We start from the raw sequence: 17,846 nt of genomic DNA, 5'->3' as shown, positions 1-17,846 counted from the left end.
GGATGAAGGGAGCAAATCCTGCCAGGTATGCATGCATACACGTGCACACATTTTGTAAAGGATCCCAACTGTCAGATATTTCAGTAGAGCATTTACTGTGTGGTGCCACGTGAGAAACTGCTTAGGCCAGAGAAGATGGGCTTAGTGGAAGTATGGTAAGGTGTGCAAGGATGCGGTTGAAAGAGAGATGACAACAGATGGACCAGTACTTCTCCCTTCAATTCTGAGAGGTATGGAGGGGGGGATTACTGGTGATGTTCTTCCAAGATTGATGTTGGGATTGATCTTGTTTAATAACTTCATTAGTGACCTTAATGCACACCATAGGAGTGTACTGACCGAGTTGGCTGATTACTCAAAGTTGGGAGGCACTCTTTAATACAGAACGGGGTAGGGAGAAATTCCACAGGAAGTGGATGGTCATAAGAACTGAAGTACAGTATACTCCTTTTGCATGCCTATTGGATAACTGCATAACATTTTGCTGGTCCTGGGTTGATAGATATTCCCTTTGCATCGTTTAAGAGCATAAACTATTTTAACTGCATATCGCTTTTAGTCCCGTTGTCCACTCTGTAACCTAATGGTACTGTGTTGTGTGAAACGGAGTAGGACCTATCAATTTGAAGACTGCTAGAGGCACTAGGTGTTCTCTGGAACAAGTTTTAAGAAGCCTTAATAAGATGTCTAGGGCAGGGGTGCATCATGTGTAGCCCTTCAGGGCAGGTGAAAGGCAATGTTCATACAAGAACAAATGGCTCAACATTGGTTGTAATTCTACCTAGGCTGGAAATTAGGAGAGGATTTCTGTCTGCCAGCACGCTGCAGGCTAATTTGTAACATAGCTCTGTGTCAAAGGGAGGGGGTATGCACAATGCAACTTAAATTTAGAGCTAGAACCCAGGAGAAATTTGCCAGTTAAAACTGAATAAGGATGCCAGCCAGGTGGGCAAGGGTTGCAGTTGCTTATTTCCCTGTGTTTGTGTTCCTCCGCTTGCATATTGACAACAGATGCACGAAATGGTAGACGGTCCTCCAATTCTGCTTTCAAGAAGAAGCAAGTATTGGATTATGCTGAGTTGTGTTCACATGGGGTTTCTGAGTCCAGGGTTCTCCAAAGAACTGAGGTTGAGGACAGCATTATAGCTGGACTGAAAACCCTGAATAGGCACGTAGAAGCTATGTTCCCAGATCTTATTGCAAGGTAGTGGGTGTGGGCATGGGTAAACAGTGTGGTGATAGGTAGGCAATTGGTATGAAGTTATCACTGTTTACGCTAAGCACAAGAGATCTCTATTTTAGCTTGACCCGTTCTGTTGAATGTAGAGTTGTGAGATGACAAATTTGCTGGAGCAGATGGCTTATTCATTAGTGTGTAAAGTATTCCCCCCCCCCCCCCCCCCCATGCTTCTGTCTGCCTTTTCCCACATACCATCTAGTTCACCTGGTATGTCTTTAATTTGAGCAATTGGAAGCAGTACCTGTCTTTCCACAGCTCTGCAGTGAAATGATGACCTGATTTAAGGCTTTTTTAGATACTAAAGCACTAGAAATGTTCATGTAAAAACAAATGGACAACAGCGCTACCAAATTAAGAAACTAAAATGTTGCTGGCTAATAGGTGAAATGATATCAATTTTGAGTGCGAGCGATTAAATTCACATCATGGTTAAGTTTGACAGTTTGTGTACCTGTAACTTTTTTTTTTAAGCTAATAAGTTGATTTGTTTTAAATACTTCTATGGTTAGGGTATTTAATTACTCTAGTGAAACATTGAAAGCTAATGTCTTGATCCACTGCATGTGTAAGGTAGATGTTTCACCAAAGTAAAGGTTACACAGCTCATACTTGCTTGTAAGCAAGCTTATCTAGTTTGAACCATTAGGGCAGATTTTTTTTTTTGTATTCCACAAAACCAGTTTGTTCTTAACAAAATTGCTTTAATATTATAATTTTTTGCTTAAATTTTGAGCCTTATATCTATGTTACAATGATGATCACAAGGCCCTGGACTCTCCTAAGCACCGAGTATTTAGAAAAATTTGAAGACTGACTCTGCAGCATCAAACTCACATTTTTAAGAAACTTTCTGTAACCAGTATAGAAGATCCATTTTGCTTCCTTCCCATTTCATTGTCTTAAATTGCTAAAGACCTAGGAATATGTAAGTTGGGCAGTATTAACATCTGGGTCTTTTTGGAAGTTGGATAAAAATGAAGGACTTGTACCTTCATAAAAAGAGGTTATTTTAATATGGCTTCAGATTAAATAGTGCAAGTATTTTAGTTAGCACTGCTCTTTCTGGTGTAATCATATGTAGATGTTCTAAGCTAATTGCTCTGGAAATGAACCATATATTGCCATGCACAGAGGAGGTCAAAAAAAAAAAAGAAGAGATATAAGGCGGAAAAAAAATCGGGTGGTGTGGGGGGCGAAATTTTTTTTTTTTTTTTTTCATTACAGAAAAATGCCAATGTATTTGAGTCTTTAATAGGGCCCTGTCTAGTCACTGCATCTCACAGAACATAGCAGAAAGAGAAGAGGAGCTGGGAACTGTAATGACTTCTGGCTAGAGCTCTAGGCGTTTAGAGATCTAGTCCGGCCTTCTGTACCAAGGCAGGACAGCTACACCTAGACCCATCCTGATGCATGTAAGAGCCCATTGGTCAAACTACTGATGGTGGAATAAAGAAATGCCAACTTCCGTACCAGGGGTTCAGAAAAGATGGTCAAAAGGTAAAGCAAACTTCTCTGGCCGGTTGCAAAGGTTGATGATGTATCTCTGGGTAACAGTCTACACTGTCTCTCTCAAAACGACATTCAGCTTGAAAATTTCTCCAATCAAATTATTCTTCTAAGTGCCCAAAATATTTCCCAAAATCATGAATGTAGATGCCTGAGTCTTTGCTTAGACCAGTGGCGGCCAACCTTTTTTGGCAGGCATACTACAGATTAGCTCCATATCTTCCCTGAGGGCCACTCCAATCCCCTTCCCCTGCCTGATCAGCTGCTCTGCCTCCTGCCCAATTTGCTGCTCTGTTTTCAGCCACCTGTCCTGTTTGCTGCTGCTGCTACCTGTCCCCTCCCTGATCTGCTGCATGCCACAGGCTGCTTCTGTTGGTTTTGGCACATATGCCAGGAGTGACCAACCTGTGGCACACCCCAGAATTAAGTGTGGTAGCACTTGGCAGCCTGTCAATGCCTGGTATAGAAAAGATATGGCGCTACCTATAACGTCTGAGCTAGTAAAATCTGTGTCCATAGAGAAAGGGCAAAAGTAGTAGTGGAATCGTTGTGTGACCCAAGTCGCCAGCCTCAGACTTTACACTTGCATTGAGAGCACTAATAATGACGAGTTGGAATTGCATATTTTAAAAGTACTAAACCAGTGGTTTTCAACCTCCTTAGACTATAGGCACCCCTCAGAAAACCAGCTCTTAGCTGTCACTTGCCTTTTTGACTGTGGGGAAAATTATTGAGCAATTTCCTCGGCAAATCGCAGAAAGATCACAATGGCTGTACAACAGAATGCTTTTGATGCTATGGATTCTTATTTTAAACCCACATTCACAAGATAAACCCACATTTATCTTGTGAATCATGTGTAGGTGTTTGCACACCAACAGTGCAGATCTTGCGCGGCAGCCGTTAAAAAGATTTTGTGGCACCGTAGTTGAGAGTCGCTGTTCTAAACTGTAAATGCATTAAAATGCGGTCTTTTTAAAGCAAAAGCTAGTGTAAGACCAGCTTCAATGGGTTGTGTTGCTTGCATTTAATTTATGAGCTCCTAACTAAATCTTAATGTCTTGGGTATTTCATCTGGCCTGAGTACCTTTGCCAATTTTAGTTGCTTGCCACTTTGAGAGCTGCATAAATAGGAGAAATAAATCTAGCATCTCTTTACATAAAATTTAGTTCTTCAGTTAGAATAATTTTACGTTCCTTACTTAAAATAGTAAGAAAATCTCTTTAGATTTGACCCTTACTTAAGGTGTTGGGTCTAATACAAAAATTGCTTTGTACATTCTTTGTGGCACCCTTCTTCTCAAGAAGTTAAATTGCATATATTTAGTGTACTGTGCTCGAATTCATAGAGAATACATAGTTGTCAGGCAATTGCTGTAGCATACTGGGTTAATAGATATTTAGGAATATGAATCACACTTCAGACTGAGTACCGTACCAATACTTCCTGCCTTGTCCTGTGGTGGTGGAGGTGTTGGTGACTTTATTATTATAGAAATGTAGCCCGTAAGTTTTTGGTCATCCTCTTGGAATAATAACAAGAACTGAAAGGGGACAGGCTTATAGCATAGTGGTCTGACTGTAATGACAGCTTGATCTTTCTTTTCATCCTCATCTAACTAACTTGCACTTAAAATGCAATGAATTTAGTTCCATACTAAGTTTCTTGTCTTATATTTTTGTTTTCACAAGCAGGTAGGCAGATAGATGGATATATCTCCCTACTTTTCTTATATTTTTGTTTGCTTTCTGATTTAACATTTTCTAGCCATGTTGGTAAGCCCAGAATTGCAGCACTGAATCTGAAACCAAAGTGACCTGTAAATGATGGTGGATAACTCCATTCAGGGTGGGAGAAATTTGCAGTGAGTTGTGGGAGTCACCATTAATAAAAAAATTAATAACGGTAAGGGAAACTTTTTTTTTTTTTTTTTTTTTTTTTTTGCACTTGCAACCAAATGTTAAAGTCTTCCTCTATTTAATAAGACCTGGTATGTAGTGTAATAATCATGTCCATGCATATCATCAAATTGTTCTAGCCTCTTTACTTGCATCAGGTCTCTGAAGGTTTTTTTAATATAGTCCAGGTATGATAAAAGGTAGGGGGGAGGCCACTCTTTGGGGCCCTTAAACATTAAGGAGCTGCCTTTGCAGGATGCCCATTACATAGGGGTGGGCAGGTCTCCTACTTCACAGTCGTCGGCTGAGATGTTCACAATCTTTCAGTCTCATGATGTGGATTCTTCTGAGCCATTAGCTGTTTTCCACAGCTGTGAGGGTCAGAAACAAATAGGCTGTATTTTTCTCGCGACTAATGCCAGAATTGGGACTTTATGTGAGTCTCTCTTGAAAGTTCAATTTTTATTTAATTAGTACTTCATTCTAAAGGGAAATAGGGTGTTTCAGACTAGACGGGAAATCAAGTCTCTCAGTCTCATCCTTTATCATCACACCACCTAAAACACATGTCTAATTCATAGTATGGGATTGCTTTGGGTGCAGAGATCAGGTAATTGATTTAAAACTTTAATATCATAAAGCATGTCCAAATACAGAATAATCTGCCTATTCTAGCACGTTAGTCGTTGCTATTTCATAGATGCTTAGGGTCGGAAGGGACTTCAGTAGATCATCGAGTCTGACCCCCTGCCCTATTTAGTGAGCTGTAGTATGATTCTTCGTTGACAATCCTGCCGCAAAATCAGGTAGTTGTCAAGTTTTAGTTTCTGTGTAGTTAGGATGGGAGAAAAGATGTTCCTAATGGTACTGAGAGGTTGGAACGCTCTCACTGGGACATGCTTCAGTAGCTTTGTAGTATGTTATAAAACTGGGCTGGGACACTGCTCAAATCTGGGTATGTTCACTTTGACAAAACTGTTGACGTGGAATTCCCTTATTGCCCTTGGGCTGCAAACATTCATCTGCCCTGAATGCAAGCTGTATTTGTAAATATTTTGGTTTTATATGGATGCACATTCAACTGCTGGTACTGTAAGTTTTGAAGGTCTTCAGCTATTTGTACAAGAAGTTGAACACTGGTTGCTGGTTTAACCACTAGTGTTGTATCCTTGTTTGAAGAGGCAGTTTGTTTTGAAATCCATACTTGGCTTCCTGTTTGACAGCAGCAGGAGAGGTTTTGTCTTTTCACATCGCCTTATGCATCTTGGGAGGAGGAAAGAAAGTCCCATCACTGGTTTTTAGGACCAGAGGAGAAGTCTTGATTTGACTGTTGGTTCTCTCTGAAACTTGTGATATTACAGGGCCAGAGCTAATTGTAACATCTAATGATGGAACTTTATCTTGCTGCTGCAAACCAGAGCTCTACAAAACAGCTCTACCATGCTGATTAAAGCCACAGGAATGTTGACCAATTTCCTGAACATCTGACTTGTGGCTCCAGTCTCTCAAACGCTTGGGCACTTAAGATTAGTCTAGACTTCTCGCTTAAAGGACAAGATATGAAGTACCTTTCCTCTGGAGAACTGGAATGATCTAAGTGACTTCAAAACCAGACTATGTGAATCTGTTGCTGCGTGTAAAACCACTTAAAAATGGACTAAACTGTCATAACAAAACAGTTGGTATACTTATGGCTTAATAGCATGTGGTAATAATTTTTCTCTAGAAAATACTTGCTTTAGATACCAAAAAAATAAGAGTAAATGACTTTTAGGAGGCTTTTGTTTTCTAATGAAGAAGAAAAAAAAAAAAAAAAGTAGGACATTTCACTCTTATTTTCTCCTGTTCAAACTGTGAACATCTGTAAGTGTACAAACAAGTGGCAGAAGTTGCTGCTGGTGTCTAAGTAGTTAAACCACTGGTTGGGAAATTGTTTGGAAAAGGCTTTTGAATGAATGATTTGGAAGAATGGTCTGTTGCGAGATCTCTTCTGTTAGTAAGCACTTCTGCAGAACTTGAGCTGTTGACTGCATGGAAATGCAACACAAGTTCTCAGTTGTGAATGAAAAGGCAGCTGTAGGAGAACGTACACTTGTTCGAAATCCTTTGAAGGGGAGGAATTAATCTAAGACCTTATTTAGTAACTAGTTCTCATGGCTAATTTTTTTTGTTTTTGCTTTTTTTTTCAGTGCCACAATGGCAACTGCACCTTACAACTACTCCTACATCTTTAAGTACATCATTATTGGTAAGTATAGACTTGCAAGATGCTTGTGATCACAAAACAAAAAAATATTGCCTCCAACCCAGAAAACAAAAAAAGCCCCAAAAGCCCAAACTTACTTGCATAGAAGCTTGCCTGTAGACACTTTAAGTATATTTAAACTACTAGTCAGTGCCTGTGGCCTTTTTAACTTTCAGTTAAATATGTATTCATATACAAAGCTCATTTTGTACATCTCAGCATGAGAAGAAATGCAGTCTTGTCCTTATCTTTTAGCCCCACAAAAATCCATTGGTGAATACTTTTACTGTGGTAAACATGAATTATTTACTGAAATTTGCCTACCTTTTTGCCTTCTGAGCATTACTTCCCTTGAGTAGTTTAAATTGCATTTGATTTATCCTCCAGAATTTTGACTTCTAGTTTCCAAGCACTTGCATCTTTGTAGACTTGGTTTTCTGGTGCTTGTTAAACATAGTATAGTTAACCTTCTTTGGATATGGGAAATTGAATAGGCTTGCAGAAATATTCACTCTCTAAAGAATATACCACAACTGTGAAAACAAAGCAGATGGCCACAGTTGGATCCTTTAGCTACTCTTTTTGGGCATGTTAGTTGCTCTCTGAAAAAGAGCAGCAAACCAATATGGTTTTTGCACTTAAGCTAACTGAGTACTGAGAGGTGCTTTTGGAGAGGACCGTGCATGTGCTTTTGAATGAAGAGTGCAGATACTCATTCTCTGAGCAGGGTGAGGTTGTTTCTCTCTCTCTGTTACATTTTTTGCAATATGTCAAGTCATTAGCTCTTTTTGGCTGCCTTTTTAACCCCAATTCAGTGTCGAGAGCCTGAGAGGAGCCAGGCTTGTCCTGGTTTCCTGCTTCTTCCTCCTGGCATCTTCAACAGAGCCACCTAGACTTGAAGTCAGAGCAATGTCTGGGGTTGCTCTAACTTGGTATTGCAGACTGTCAGCCTATGGACAGGGCAGGAGGTACACCTTTCCATATACCAAACTCTCTTTGGATGAGAATTGAGCATCTAGGTCACCGTCCTTGGCTCTAGCTTGACCTCTGTGTAGGTTTGATAGGAAATCAGTACAGACTTTACCTGGGTGGCCAGGGATGACTTTGCATACTACACTTAAAAAGAACCCACCTCTGTAAAAGGCAAGTCTTTGTAAGAACAAGTCTTCAAATCTGTAACAGACAGTTTCATTTTTAAAAACTAATTTCTGAATCTGCAATAGAAACCTCCAGAGCAGGGGTCAACAGCCCCCGGCGCACATGCCAAGCATGGCACACAAAACCATTTTGCTCGGCACACCACCGTCAGCCTGGGCTCTAAGCAGCTGCTGCCAGCCACGAAGCCCAGGCTGCTCCCAGCAGGCAGCTAGGAGGCTGCAAGCAGACTAGGCTCTGTGGGCCCCAGCTGCTTCCGGTGTGTCGGCACTCCGGCACCTTCCAAGGTAGACATGGTTTTTTCGGGACTCCGGCCAAAAAAATGTTGCCTACCCCTGCTCCAGAGAATGCTTGCAGTATGGAGATGGTGCTACTATAACAGATGTTTTGTACAGCTTGTTTCACTGACCTGTTGGACTCTGTAAGTGGTACTGGAAGTGTGTGGGGAAATCTGAAAAAGGGTTTTTAATAGCTTCCTAGTAAAAGGCGCTTGTGCTTCAGTGTTGCTATAATACATGTGTACCAGTACCTGGGTGTGACTACACAGCATACAATTTTAGAGTAGAAGGTGGGTGCAGATGGCTTAAACCTCCAGTATGCCCTTTAATTCTTTGCTGTTTCAAGCATTGTACCATTAAAACAAATTTCTCCCACCATTGAGCAGGCAAAAAGGCACCCAGCAGTGCAAACAAAGGCCTGCAAAGGTACATGTAAGAGTGCCACAGCAACACCACTGTTAGGGGAATACTCCCCTCTTGCTCCCTGGGTGCTGCAAAAGCAGCACAGGGGCTGAGTGGTAGGTGTATGGGAATATCAATTTTTTTTTTTGGGTTTGTGCCAGTGTTTGAAGTTGGGGCATTTTGGGTCCAGCAGACATGGGCTTCAGGTAATTACATGAACAGAACAGTTGTAGGGATAGGGTGCATAGCCAATGGGAGCAGCTGTTAGAGGGAGGTGTGGCACGTGCTGGGCCAGGACACTTGAGCTTTGCCCTAGGCACTCAAATCGCAAGATTTTGTTTTTTGTCGTAGTCCTGCTGTACTGTCCCCTGTACTGGATGCATGGGGCTTTGTGGTTTATTGGGGTGCTGAAGCTGGTGTCCTCCTTGAAGGCTTGGCTCTTAAAGTTTTACCAGTAACAGTATTCCTGCATGAAACTGATTTTTTATTTTTTTGGTCATATTCTTTCTTGCCTGTGAATGAAGTAGTAGGGAGGACACACACATGAAGGACAGTAATGGGGTGGAACATTGCCTGTTGTCTGGAATAGCATAGCAGGGCTGAACAAACCACTTGTCTGGCAAATTTTAAGTGATTTTTAAATTGAAGAAAATGTAGCTTCTGAAACCACTTACCAGCACAGTAACTGTGTTTTCTGTAACAGGGGACATGGGTGTAGGAAAATCCTGCTTGCTTCATCAATTCACAGAAAAGAAATGTGAGTATTTTCTTTCAAAGCCTCGGTGCTTGCCTTGTTCCTATTCCCTTGCCTTCCTGGTTTTTAAAGCTCTCTTCCAGTGCATATGCTTTGACTCTGCATGAACACAGGTCTCAGTTATTCAGTATTTGTGAATGCAGCCTCCTCCTTGGAGTTGCTGTTTGGCCCATTGGTTCATTTGTATATCTGCAGCCACTGCTGAGCTGCCTGGTGCCTGTCAGGTCACCTGCATGACTTCCTGTCAAGAAATCGAGACCGGGATATTCCTTTTTATCATTCCTCGCCGCATGTATACATGTGGACAAGAGGACACTACATGATAGCTCTAAGAAATAGAGCAAACATCAAGGCTAGGTGGGGTTTATGGGTAAAGCTTAAACTTTTATACTCCCACACTCACATTGCTGTTATTTCTAGCACACTGAGCTCTTCTGTATTCTGGCAGCTTTGAGGATAGGTGGTAATTTAAACACACCATTAGTAATGAGTTGCACTCTCCTTCCCTACCAAAAATCAAAGGCACCATTTTACTTGCTAAAAACATCAGTTTTTCATAGCTGACCTTGAATCGTGGCTGCTTTTCAGCATGATCCTTGCTTTAAAAGGTATAGTAACTGGCTTTACTGCAGTGTCCTTTATGCCACGTTAGCAACATGGTATGATTAACAGAAGCAGTACTTGAGTGGATGCTGCTAGTACAACTTGCTTCAGTGGTATTGGAGTCTGGCTGTTCTTGAGCTTCTTACGGCTCTCTGGGAAGCTTACTTCTAGTAAATAGCATACCTGTAAGAACTGCAAAACTTCAGCTAGAAGAGCAGCTAAATGTCCTTGATGTGCTCGGCGTGCTCCTTTGAATGGATGTTGGCTATAAATTGAGTGCTCTTGCTAAGTGACAACTGGAAGCCTTGAACGGTGTCCATTGCAAACAACATTTTAATAAGAAAGGCAGAGCCAAGCAGTCTCTTCTGTGTGGTGAAACTCTTGATGAGACAGTAGCTTGTTTCACTGACATGGAGTTAGTGGGTATAAAATAATGCTGAAGCCAGGCAAGATAGATATACACACACATAATTACACACATTAGATTATATACATATATTATCCCTAAAGCTGAATCCTTTTTAAATGCAATAAATTGTCATGCTTCAGGCTGTATGACTATCATCAGCAGATGGGGTTAATAAGTCTTACCTTATTCGGTGTCTGTCTAAAAGTTTTTCCTTGCATGTTCAGAATCGGTATTTTATGCCCTTATGAGATGCGGTATGAAGAGTGGGTGGATTTTTGATCTGATCCAGATCTAGTTAGTTATGAGGTTATAGAGGCTTTCAATCACATATTGGCAATTTAAGTGTTTTCCTAATTCTTACACAACTGTTGTTCTTTCTAGCGTGCCTCAAGTTTAAAATTATTTTCACAATGGTATTTTATTCCGAAAACTAAATTCTCCGATTTAGAGCATACATTGCCAGGCGGATGTTGCATGTAATACATTTTCTGAGCAAAATGGTCATTGCTTTCTTAATGCTTGGTGAAACTCTAAAATTACCACTGCGCGAAAGACGTGACCCCTCTTCCAGTGTCTCTTACTTAACCCTGGTAAAAGTTGGGAAGAGGTGTAATGTAGATAAGATTTGTTGTGTTTTGTTTTTTTTGTTAGTCCCCCCCCCCCATGAAAATAAATTATGCTGGAACTCTGCTCTGCGGAAGAGAAGACTGCTGGTAGAAAGATCTGAACTTTTGATTTATCTTTGTGACAGTTATGGCTGATTGTCCTCATACAATTGGTGTTGAATTCGGTACAAGAATAATTGAAGTTAGTGGCCAAAAAATTAAACTGCAGATCTGGGATACAGCGGGACAAGAACGATTTAGGGCTGTAACACGAAGCTACTACAGAGGAGCGGCAGGAGCTCTCATGGTCTATGATATTACTAGGTAAGGTATTGATGACTCTCGCCTGTAGATTTTAGCCGTAAACTATCGCAGGGGCATGACTAGCAGCTTTTCTCTTTCAAAATTGTTGGGATGTGGCTTTTCCGAGATGTTCTGTGTGTATGTGAGACTGACTGAGGTTCTGTCCCCTTGGGTTTTTTTCCCCCTAAACTTGGTTCAGTTTTGGGATGGTGAATTTGGATTATAAAACATCCCTTTTTCTTTCCCTGATAATTCTGAGAATCCACCCCCTTTTAGGCCAGATCTCCCTCAGCTAATTTAGCTATCTTGCTTGAAAGGTGGTACTTACTGTCTGTCTGACTTAAGCAATTAGAAGCTCACTTCATAATACAGATGGGATGAAATGTACTTCCTTCAGGGAGAAACTAATGTGAAATGCTGGGGCATTGCATTCTGTATTGGCCTATAAACATGCTTAATAAAAGCATATGATGACCCGTTCTAGCTAATAACTGTCCTTGGCATAGCTGACACTGAGGAGGTCTAGGCTTTCCTGCATTGAGGGAATAGTGGGGACCTGATAGCAGGATGAATGCATACAATCCCCGAGGTAAAGGAGGGCTCTATCTGTTGAATATGCAAAGACCAGGTACCCTGAAGGTTAGTGAGATGACTCCACTGACAAGTTTTCACAGTAAAACTGCAGTCTCAAATTGCACTCCCAACTGCAGCTCACTTGCTTAGTTTAACATATTATTTACAGTTTGACTGCCATACTGCTGGTTTGTCTTACCTGCCCCGTTGCATGTTGTACGCAGAAAACATCTAGACTTCAAACATCCGATTTTGAATTGAGGCATGTCCAGAAATGCGTGCTTTCTCAAGAGTAGGGCGTGTGGCCTTTCTGAATGTCCCCAGTGCTAGAAATATGTCCCTCTTTTGCATACGCTTAGAAAACCAAGGGCAGGTCTTAGTTTATTTCTGCCCAAACACTGAGCGGGCACGTGTGCCCAGTCTTTATGTCCTACCTTGCCACGTGTCAGAGATGTGGGTCGGAAAATTTTCCAGTGCTTTATTTTTCTGTGGGAAATTTTCCGTTTCTAAAAATTCATTGTTTCATAAAATGTATTGGTAGCAATGAATGGATGTCAGTACAATATTAGGCAAGCGTGGCAGTTTTGAAGTTGTCATGAATGTTTTTTCAGGTGATTATCCCTAGGAAGTGTGTGAGAGAGTACGTATATGTTTGATTGATTTGTAAACAGGAGGGTAAGTACACTCGCGTAATAATCCAAACCAAAAATCAAGTTATGAATTCACCCACTTGGCTGTGCAGGGCAAAGCAAAGCCAAAGCATGGCTTATCATGCACAGTTCTTTGGGCGTGCTAAAATTGTGATGGGTCAACAGTTTTTTCAGTGCCTTTGCTTGTTTAAATTTAAGGAAAATAATGTAAGGGAAGTGCATGTTATTATGTGTTTCTTTACATTTTTACAAGTATTCCAGTAAAAATAACTTGGTTCCACACACAGCTTTGAATTTGTTTGAATATAACATTTGATTAGGAAAACATTAAACATTTCAGTTCGAATACTTGTGGCTATTGGACACAAAATTAACACGGGGGTACTTTTTCGGTGCTGTTTACTAAATATAAATCAAATAAATATGCTAAATCAGATCATGCTCTATTTAGGGCAATGGAAAATTTTCCAATTCAAATTTCTCCGGAAAACCCACATCTCTGCCACATGTACCATTGGTGTGGCTCCGGGCACGCACCAGCGTCCTCTCTCTAGCTCCACACGGCAGTAGCATAGGCCTGCTGTAAGGAGCTAGCTTTTCCTCATTGAGAAAATAATGGTGGGTTTCATTTTCATAGCTTCTGCTACAGCTTCCCCCTGGCTCTTAGTCTCCTGCAGCCAAGATGTCTTGTCATGCAGGAATGATTAGGAAGAGCTTGCCAAGTCTAAGCAGTCTGAAAACCATCCCATGTGCGAGTGACTACAAGGTAGCAGTTCCTATTCCCGGAGTGCCTTGCAGAGGTTAAGAGGCTATTTTCTTTCTAAACTAATGTCCCCTGCAGGGACTGCAATGAGAGTCTCAAAGGAGGTCAGAATTAGTATTGTAAATGAAAGTGAAGTCATAAAACGACGGTCTGTGTTTCCCTAATTTGAGCAAGCAATGGTGTTCTGTTCAGCATGCAGCAAATGAAAAAACTGTTACAAGCAGAACCAGATATTGTAGAAAGGCCACAGAGGACCGGGGGGCGGGAATTAAGAAACCTGAAAGCGTTGTGTGCAGTTTCCCTGGCGCTACATAAGTGGAGATGGTGCACACAACTTGTCCTCTGGTCTAGGGTTCTGTACTTCTGATGCCCTCCATTCGGTGTGCACAGATGAAAACCTAGAGATGAAGGAAGGAGTACTCTCATGCAGGGTTAAGTAAGCAGTATATTGCAGTCAAATGTCCCTTAGGAGTACTGACGAGAAATCTTTTAATACATTTTACACAACACAGTGTCCTTCATGAAGCACGGGTTCCTGAAGAAAGCAGCAATGTCACATTTGAAGTAGGAGTCTGCCTGTGCTGATACGGAGAGAGTTAGTTTTGTTTTTAACGGCCACGCTGAAACGGAGTAGAACATAATACTTCCTGTGGGGGGTGGGAGTGTTACTTTTGGGGGGGAAAACACCTACCGAATAATATGCTGCGGCGTTGAGGTGATGTACAGGAACTGCCGTCTAGTTAAACTTACTGCATGTGATTCTTTGCAGAAGAAGCACGTATAACCATTTAAGCAGCTGGCTGACAGATGCAAGGAACCTCACCAATCCAAATACTGTAAGTTGGAAGGCTTTGTTTTGTGTTTAAGACACTTGCATTAAAGGTCGTGCCCAAAGCAAGATTTGCAGTGTTGGAAGTACCGTCAGTTCACAGAAGTAACGGTTTAAATAAACTTACTGCTCTGCCCCGGCACATGCAGCGAGTTCATGCTTCCCCAGCCTTTATTGCTAGGGATCTATTTTGCTGCATTTAACCTGTGGGATAACTTTATTTGGGTCAGTGTTAGACCCCCTCCCCCAAGTGTCAGAATTTAAATATAACTTTGGATAGTTTCTCCGGACAAAGACTCGGTGTCTTTCTCCCAGTTTTTTTGTCTCCCCTTAAAGGCCTTGGGACTTTCCCTTAATCTGTCGCATGATTCTAGTCTTCAGTTTCTTGCGTTACACACAGTGTTTTGAGACGTAGTTGTTTCTGAGGGCACCAAATCTGAAAGAGAAGTTGCAGCAGCACTTCCAGCCCTGTGATCTCAGCCTGGAGTGTGAAAGTCAACCAGCAGGTGCAGTTGAATTTCAGGAGTCCTTTTCCGCTGTCTTGCCCTTTGTAATAGTGAAAGAAAAAGGGTGAGTGCTGGCCAGATCAGTAGATGATTCTGGATACGCACACGAGATGTAAATTAGGGACCGCTTTCATATAGGCTGGCGTCCTGTCCCGTCTCTCTTTCCCCTCCCCCTGAACTACCCATATTTTAACGCCCTTTTGTCATGAGAATCCTGCAGTAGTAAAGAGTTGAATGCGGCACCCAAAGGCTGCCCCCCCGTCCAAAGCCTTTGCTGTTAAAAGCTCTCTGATAGAGGGACTGTGATAGAAGAGCAGTTAAACTCTTCCAAGGCTAACTTCTTTTGTTCTGAACCAGGTGATAATCCTCATAGGAAACAAAGCAGATCTGGAAGCACAGAGAGATGTTACATATGAAGAGGCCAAACAATTTGCTGAAGAAAACGGTGCGTTTCTTTTTGAGCTATTACATTTCTGACTAGCCGTGTCGATGTGAACCTTCAGCTCCGGTAACTGCAAGCTGTTGAAAGTGTACTACTTCCAGAGTAACACGGCGGAGGGTGAACTTCTGCTATCTCTTGTGAGCTCATCTTGGCTTAATTTTAACTTCTGCTTACTTTTAATAAAAAAAAAAATGCTTGCAGATAGATGTCCTAATTTTAAACTTCATTGAAGTATTGCTATACAATATCATCATTACCATGCAAGGCATCAGTCTGTGGATGGCTGTAGTGACTGGGGTATTGGTCTCTTGAACAGAAAGCATTTCTTGCATCTTAATTGTCGATTTTTATTTCCAACTAGGTTTACTGTTCCTTGAAGCAAGTGCAAAAACGTAAGTGGTGGGTCTAATGCCAAATAGGAGTGGTTGCTGCGTGCTAACAAGCAAAGCGGACTGTTTGTCTCTGGGGAAATAGGATCTTTCCGTGGGGGGGGCGTATAGTTGGGTTTTTTTATAACACGGCATGTTGGGGATTTGTAAGCACCAGCAAATGATGCTTCATGGATTGGCTTGTGATAAGATAACATCACAAGGTAGAAGGAAGCTTGGCTTCTGGTTCCACTTCAATCCATCTTGCTCCTGACTTGGAGTTGTACGGTGGCGGCTCTTGTACTTCTGGCCCACCTTGCAAGCAAGCCTGTGACCTGTTCTAGCAGACTGATAGGGCATCCCCGGGAGTAGGGACAGGAAATTAATATTGATTGCAACACTTCCACGAGGGGCAGGAGGGGGGGCACTTCATTTGTGCACGTGCTTTTAGCTGCAAATTGACTTGAACTGCCCAAACGCTTATATTGCTGTAGTGGGTTTTGTAAGTGGGGTCCAGGTGACCTCTGCACTTGGCAGTAGGCACACGTGTCTTTGCAGGTCTAACAATACTCTAACTAGAGGCCTGCCATATCTTCTTGCAAAGCTAGGACGTGCTGTTCCATAGACTGCATTAGAGTTGGAAGGACCCACTGACACACGCTTCTGGTCGCTCTTAAGGGAGCGAGAAACTTGGACAGAAACAGCAAGATGCTTTTCATGGTATTGGCAAAATCCAGTCACAGTACTGTCACAAATCCAGTCTCTTCACAAATCGGCTGGAGGCTGCACAGATTTGTGTGGGAAAGCTGCCTGCTTTCTTGCATAGCTTCAAGGAACCTGAGCTTCCCCCGTCCTCAGGAGCTGGGCAGCCCCAGCTTTCAGGCTTTTTGCTTCCTGGGAGCCTTCTAGGAGCACTGCCCCAGAGCTCCCATGAAAGCAAGGCAGAGAGAAGTGAGTGATTTGTAAAACAGTTGGAAAAGGGTGTTTGTTTTTTTCCAAACAGGAGCGCAGTCCCACTTCTGCTTTTTAGAATAACAGTTCCCCTCCAGGTCCTGCCATTACGTAGCAGCCGTGCTAGCGGAGCAGTAGTCTGCAGAGACCCAATATGCAAGTTTTAACTAGTGAGAACTCGAATGGTGGCAGCTTCTTGCTGTTCTGCCCGCTTCTGTAGTCCTTCGTTGCAGTTAGAAAAAACCATTGGACATCTTCTAGTACAGCTGCTTGTGCCACATAGCCTACGCTAAAGCGGAGGTAGTCTGAAATCCCCCCCTGCTTCAAAGGTGAAGTGACGCCTGCTTTCTTTCCCTGAAGCTGGCAATAACTGCACCTGAAAACCATCAGCGTCTTAATTCTACTTTATCAAAAATGTCCGTGCCAGTAGGTGCTCAGGGTGCCTAACAGTGGATTGCCTGCAGCACCTGTGTGCGCGGTCGCTCTTTGAACATAAGACCCAGCAAAACTTCTGTTGTCATGTCTTGTCTGCTGGCTGGAGGACTGGGTGGCTTTTGGATCGAAGTCTAGACTTGCCTAGGCTGCAGTGCAGTGGACACGAGAACTGACTTTGTTCTGTTTTTTTTAAGAGGGGAGAATGTGGAGGATGCATTCCTGGAGGCGGCCAAGAAAATCTACCAGAACATTCAAGATGGAAGCCTGGACCTGAATGCCGCAGAGTCGGGCGTACAACACAAACCGTCAGCTCCGCAGGGGGGGCGGCTAACCAGCGAACCCCAGCCTCAGAGAGAAGGCTGCGGCTGCTAGTGACATGTTCCACGGCTCCATTTCTGACCTTTCACCTCTGTCTGTTGGAAGCAGTGCTTTTGACTGCTTCATCGTCTTCTGTACATCTTATTGGGTTTAATTAAAACTCTGAGACAACAATTTAACACAGTACTAAACTGCTAAACAACTTTAGATGTAATCAGGTTATCAGAAGCAAGTAGAGTAATAAACCTCTCCTGCATGGTAAATTAGAAGTTTTTTTTTTCTTTCCTCCTTGATTGTCCTTGTGATAGTGTCACCAGTACATGATTTAAACTGAGCACTGATGCTGGACTCATGATTTCATACTTTTTTGCAGGGCTTTGTCTTCTGGACGGTTTAATTTTCTGCTCTCTTCAGCCTTTCTGCCCCACCTGTAACTTCTCAAGCTGTCTATAGTAACAGATAAGTTTATTTGCTGTGAAATGACTTCTGATGGTAGAAAAGGGGCTCTGAAACCATGTGCTTTTGTTGGAGGGATTCCCTGTGGCGCGGGCAGTGGGGGCGAGGAGATGGTTTGCAGGAGGAGACGACGGACTGCCATCTTAGCCTAGCACA

The 17,846-nt window shown here is 42.3% G+C and overlaps 1 protein-coding gene across 1 annotated transcript; it reads left to right on the top strand.

Annotated features, from left to right (window-relative positions):
- The first annotated feature begins 4,570 nt into the window (after window positions 1-4,570).
- On the top strand, window positions 4,571-17,840 carry RAB14 (RAB14, member RAS oncogene family). Its single transcript, XM_006016884.2, has 8 exons — window positions 4,571-4,652; window positions 6,835-6,893; window positions 9,429-9,482; window positions 11,243-11,420; window positions 14,155-14,221; window positions 15,078-15,165; window positions 15,524-15,554; window positions 17,111-17,840. Exons 2-8 carry the CDS (start codon window positions 6,842-6,844, stop codon window positions 17,286-17,288), a joined length of 648 nt encoding a protein of 215 aa, XP_006016946.1. The 5' UTR covers window positions 4,571-4,652; window positions 6,835-6,841; the 3' UTR covers window positions 17,289-17,840.
- The last annotated feature ends 6 nt before the right edge of the window (window positions 17,841-17,846 follow it).

The sequence above is a fragment of the Alligator sinensis genome, unplaced genomic scaffold (genome assembly GCF_000455745.1).
Source record: "Alligator sinensis unplaced genomic scaffold, ASM45574v1 scaffold611_2, whole genome shotgun sequence".
In the NCBI taxonomy this organism is placed as follows: domain Eukaryota; kingdom Metazoa; phylum Chordata; order Crocodylia; family Alligatoridae; genus Alligator; species Alligator sinensis.
This window is presented reverse-complemented; position numbering and strand designations above follow the sequence as displayed.